The 6,000-nt window shown below is 38.6% G+C and overlaps 1 protein-coding gene across 1 annotated transcript in view; it reads right to left on the bottom strand.

The window, feature by feature from the left end:
• Positions 1-6,000, bottom strand: part of XIRP2 (xin actin binding repeat containing 2) — a 296,099-nt gene that overhangs the window by 44,306 nt on the left and 245,793 nt on the right. Inside the window, exon 3 of the mRNA XM_059392759.1 lies at positions 4,417-4,577. Coding sequence (XP_059248742.1) covers positions 4,417-4,577 — 161 coding nt within the window. The remainder of the gene's footprint in view (positions 1-4,416; positions 4,578-6,000) is intronic.

Genomic DNA, 6,000 nt, shown 5'->3' with positions numbered 1-6,000 from the left:
AAAAAAAAAAAAAAAAAAAAAAAAAAAAAAAAAAAAATACTAGTGCTGAGTGGTTTGTATGTGTTTACATATATCTTGTCATTTGATGTTTCTCCATATTCTGTGAGACATGGGCATTTATTCTCATTTTAAAATGGGGAAATTGACATCTGGTTTGAGCATGTAAGGCAGCTTGTTAAGTTCTCATTGCTGGAGTGTGAGTAGAAGCTAGAATTTGAAACCATATCTGTCTTAATGACTGCTGTCTGTCTTAATCCCGAGTACGAAAGGACAGGCAGAAAAACTACTCTGGGAGTGGCATACTGCAGGACTTAGTTTGGAAGGTTTAAGCTTAGAAAGATTCTAGGCTACTACAGGCATTTTGCAGAACAGAAAGCCTTATTCAACAGACATCATTTGGAGCAACTTGAAAACCACTGAGGAGCCTTGTCAGATCTTATGCCCTTGTGGGAAGTGCGGTAACTTGAGGGCTTTGGTTCTGATGATTCAACACACTCCCCAGCCCAGCAGGCACTCAAGCCCAGATGGAATGACAACTCTCAAGCAAACAGGCCCCATGCCAACCAGCCCTCCTCCAAGAAGCTTCCAGGACTGCTTCAAACTGGGAAGGGATTCAGCAACCCTTCAAATCCCAGGAGGTTTCCTGAGGTCTGGCCCAGTCCTGACATAACCCTGAACCCTTGAGACCTGGAAGTAACTTGATGTCCGTGAGCTGAAGTTCCCCTACTATGGACTGTGGACTGCTGGGATCCAGAAATCATGACCCCATATGCAGTTTCTCAAACAGATACTAAAAACACAACTGTAATCTTGGGGTTTCCCATATTCCAAAATATCAGAGAATGAATTAATAATAGGCATTATCGGAATTACTAGCAAATCCAAATGGATGCTTTAACAAATTTATAAGCTTTCTAAGAATATGTATATTTGCTGCATGGGAAGAAGGAATAAAAGAATGCATCCTTCGGTGTTTTAGATACATATTCTGATGAATTCTGCAACGAACTTCAAATAGAAATCCTGGTCAGTTACTGCCATTTGATACATGTTAAGGTCATGAGAAAGTGTGTCATCTATTTTGAAATTTAAGATAAAGAAGGGAAAGGGTGAATTAAGGTCATAATATTTCTTATACCCTTCCCTGACATTTAATGTACATAAGTGGCCTTCCGTGATTGATCAAACATAGATAATATATGAGTATTAAATTATGAAAATTAAGGCAATTATTGTTAAGAAAAAAAATCTACTCTTTCCAACAACTATAAACAAGGTCCAAATCATGTGCAAATTAATCTACTAAGCCTCAGTAATCATGCTAATGACTAAATACTTTCCTAATAAGTGCATTTTCACAAAAATATCAGTTCCTATACTGAACATGTTGCCTCTCATCTACCAAATGGATTAAAAATCCAATATATCCATTCTTTTCTTTAACATTGTGCTTTGGATTCAGACCATATTACAGGTGCAAAAATTCATATAGTTAATGAATTTTATCCGTAGTCCTTCTATTACACTGTTACTGCTGCTCACCCACCTAAGTGAGAAAGTCTTTTGAATTATAATTGAGCAGTGGTGATGTGGTTTCTTTTTTTAGCTCAACTTGTAAGTGAACATTTATATATGTGATCTGGCTGGACTTGCTCAAGGAGCCGTCTGTGGGCATGAGCTGCAGTGATGCTTTCTTGCTCAGAAGAACATGCCTGTGACTTTGCCTTGTTTAGCCCCGCATGCTACACAGTTCACCTCATCCACGGTATTCTAAGCGACTACCTAACAGGTTGTTTTGTGTTAAACCTTTTTATGCTTATCCTTATGGAATGTTTCTTATTCTTGGACTCGGAAATAAGATTCGGAGTCTAATGGGTATGCCCATAATAATTAAATCATTTTATTAACCAGTTAATTTAAATACCTACTTAACATTAACTCCTTTCAATAATAGGGTACTTTGGGCGCCTGGGTGGCTCAGTTGGTTAAGCGACTGCCTTCAGCTCAGGTCACGATCCCGGCGTCCTGGGATCGAGTCTCACATTGGGCTCCCAGCTCCACAGGGAGTCTGCTTCTCCCTCTGACCTTCTACCCTCTCATGCTCTCTCTCAAATAAATAAATAAAATCTTAAAAAAAAATAATAGGGTACTTTAACTACCTGACACTTACTTGGGTTAATATATTACACAATTATCTATTGTCTTTACAAAGAACTATTGTTGGGTCCTTGGGCATAGTAGAAATAACATAATTTGGGGGTTGGATAAATCCAAGTTCTGACACTTATGATCTCAGACTAGAATTCAAGTTTTATTTCTTATAAACTGAATAACAATATATTTTCCACATATTTCTTGCATTAAAAAAGATAACAGAAATAAAATCTCACAGCACAGAATCTGACATTTTAATTCATCGCTTAACAAATGTCACCTCCCCTTTCTCTTCTGGGACTCTTCCGCAGACCACTGCCTTTCCACAGGCATGACTTTTATTTAGGTTCCACCAAAAGCCATCTGGCTAAGGCAAGGACCAGGAGAAACTGATCTCAGTGTGACTGAAACATAATGGATTCAGTTTGGGGCCAAATCAGAGACCTCCAGATTTTACACATAAAACACTTCAGTTATGTGTATAGACAGAAATGTTGTTAAAGGCAGTTTCCCTGATTTTGTAATTGAACAGACATTTGATATGTCTGACCAGATAAGGCAGTAAGGCAGTTCCTTTGTTTTTCTTTAGATATTTACCAGGATTTCTCTGAGATAATATATGGGCTCTTCCTCCCCAACATCTGCATAATATTAACTTAGGGCCGAACCAAATAACGGCATTTGTTGGGCCACAGGTGCTTTCTTGTGTGAGAGGAGGCAGTTGAATTCAGTTAAAAGAGCACGGGAGTCCACACACCGGGGTTTAGTCTGGCTTTGTCTCTAATGCGTGATCTCCCATAAATCACTTCCCCTCAGTTTGTTTTGCTTATACATGGGCAGAGAAGAAAGGATTATTAAATTCTTTACATGTAGGCTACCTTTACGATATAATTAACGTTTCATTTTTGCATTAAATAGTGGGATAATCAAGTTTTCTTAGTGCCCGATTTAAATATTCTCTTTTGTATAAAAACAAATTTGTCTTACGGTGTATTTTCCTAGCACCTGTAAAGATAAAAGTCTTCCTAAATATATATACATAAAATGTTTACTGAATAACCCTTCTCTCACTGGGTACTTTCAAAATCTGTTTGTTTCCCCAAAAGTCTTTTCTCCAATTTCAAACACTAATTTGTAGTAAAGTTTCTTGACGATCCAGCAGGGGGCGCTATCTAAGAAGACTGGCAGGAGGCACTGGTGTGATTCTGCTTATTTTGGAAGAGCTCAAGCTACTTCTGTGATTTCTGTACATTCATTCAAAATCCATGCTGCATCTGAAATGGATTTTAATGACTATGTAGAAACTTAAATGTCATTTGGAATTACAATATTGTTAATGAGTTTGGCACAGTTAGACTTGTCTCTAAATAATTTGTAAAGAAGAATGTTAAGAGTGGCTATTTTAGAACACCACTCTTCTTGGCTATTCTTTCTCTTTCTCTTTTGGTTAAATGAACAACTTTGCTAATTTGGAGATTATGATTATAAAAGAGTATCCTTACATTCCATTAAGCTATAAAGCTGCTACTAATAAAATGACTCATCAAACCCTGTGGATTGAAGGCCACAGATGATGGAACCCAACAAATTCTTTTGAATATGACTTTATTATGCTTTGGCTCTAAAAATTGGTGGTCCTACTGAATCCTGCTGTTTCCTATAATCATAATTGGTTTAGCAGAGTGCCTACATTGCTAATCTCCCTCATTTCTATGTTGATTAAGCTACTCCTAATGGATTTAGTGCATACAGAGAAATGAGAAAAGCAAAAAAAAAAAAAAAAAAAAAAAAAGATACTGCCAGTGAATTTAAATGAACTATCCATGAGACCGAGGAGGGCAGCATGCAGACCCACATTATTAAAATCTGAAATTAATTTCCAACCTTCCTGAGGAGAATAGCTATAGGTTAAATGATAATGATGGCAATAATAACACATTTCTACCCTGCCTTATGGCTTACACGTAAATTATCTCTTTGACTTCTCTCTAAGACCCTCTGTGCTGGATGGCTAGTCCCATTTTGCAGTTAAAGAAACTGAAGCTCAGAGAGGGGTTAGGATAGTGGCCCAAATTCACAGTGAGGAAGTAGCAGCTCTGAAGCTTAAACTCATTATCTTCTGACTTTGATTCAAACTAGGTCTGCTTTTTCTACTATATCCCACTGCCCTGCCCTATCCTGTACTGCGAAGGCAGGAGGGTGTGTGAAGCGCAGACCTCAGTGAGCCCATTGCCTCGTGCAGAACCACTGGGAGCAGCTTACATTGGCAGAGAAGCTGCGGTAGTCACCCCTGGAAACAGCTGCCTGGTACCTCTCCATCCGCTCCTTCAAGGTTACCACTTCCTGGAGGTCTGACGTGCCCTCGCTCTGTGCACCACCGTCTTCCGCAAATCCACTCGCAGGTTTGTTAGGGCCAACAGTCACTGAAAGCAAATGTAGCGCACTCAGATATGTGTTTCGGGCTTTGAAAAGAAAATAGCAGCACCTTATGAACAGTAAAGGCATTTTAAATATCTGCTCTTATAAAACAGACTGCGACATTTCACAGTACCGTGTTTTCAATGTCCCACAGTCACCCTCTTCAAGCTTTCAAGCAAAGCTACAAAATGCCTATACGGGGCATATGGTCATGCACACGTCAAACAAAAATATTGTCTCCACTCTTACTCTTGTGATTACTTTGATGAAAAACAGTTATTAAGAGTTCCATAATGTTAATAATGAACCTTCCTGAGGCACCGTGTGTTGAATTTAGGTTAAACGCTGTGAAGAGCATGATCTCATTTACTTCTCTAAGAACCTCATGAGGTAGGTGCTATTCTTTTCTGAAATTTATAGATAAGAACGTAGAGAGTCACAGTGGTTAGAAAACTTTCCCATGATCACACAATTAATTAATTTGATGGGTGGACTAAATCTTTAGCAAGTCTAAAATTTGCTTCTCTCTCTCCACCCCTTAACACTCGAGGAGATGGATCTAGCTAATATAAAGGATTGCCATGAGAATTATAGACTGTGGATTTATTTCTTTTATTCACAGAGACATGTGTTACGTGAGAAAGAAATAATAGTACTCTTAGAAAAAGCTTTGTCAGTCACCCATTTCAGATGGTCTGATATTCTCCCATTTACGCCATCTATCTGACAAAAATACAGGGTAACAAGAATTGCATGCCTGGAAACACAGCAAAAGATTGACTGCATGATCACAGAATAACAGTGGTTAGAAACAGAAAGGTCTTCAAGAGCATGCAGTCTAACCTACTCTAACCAGCTCCTTTTAGGCATATGGAAACATGTCTAAGTGTTTCCTTATGTGAAAGGAAGACAAGGACTCTCCATGGTTCTTCAGTTACATGTGCCAGAGCTGGACTCAAAACTTGATTTTCTTCCTAATCTAGTATTCTTCGCTGTTATCACTTTGCTTGATGGTTTGCTGTTCAGTTTCAAAAACCCTAATTCCAATATCATTGCAAGGGCTTTTTCTGGGACCATTCGGTGTATGGTCCCTATCTACATAGAGATACACATGTACATGTGTGCATGCACGCCTGTATCATGAATATTCACTACTCGTTCATGCACCCCCTGCCATTCACCTTTGGACTGGTAATTTCTGGAACTCACAGAGCAGGGCTCTTCAGTGTACTTTGTTATTTGGATAGGTTTAATTTAATCACTGTAAACCAAGACCCAAACAATTCCTGGTAAAAGATAACCAAGCTGTTTCTTCCCTTTCCTGTTCTTCCTACCTCCTTCCCCAGCTCCCACACTGAACCATCTTATAGAATTGTTTGCTTTTTCTATTTTTAGTTTCTTTTAAGGTTTATGTACACAACAGATGAG

Source organism: Mustela nigripes, chromosome 3, assembly GCF_022355385.1.
Source record: "Mustela nigripes isolate SB6536 chromosome 3, MUSNIG.SB6536, whole genome shotgun sequence".
NCBI classification, from domain to species: domain Eukaryota; kingdom Metazoa; phylum Chordata; class Mammalia; order Carnivora; family Mustelidae; genus Mustela; species Mustela nigripes.
Note: the sequence above shows the minus strand (reverse complement) of the source record. Positions and strands in the feature narration are given on the sequence as shown.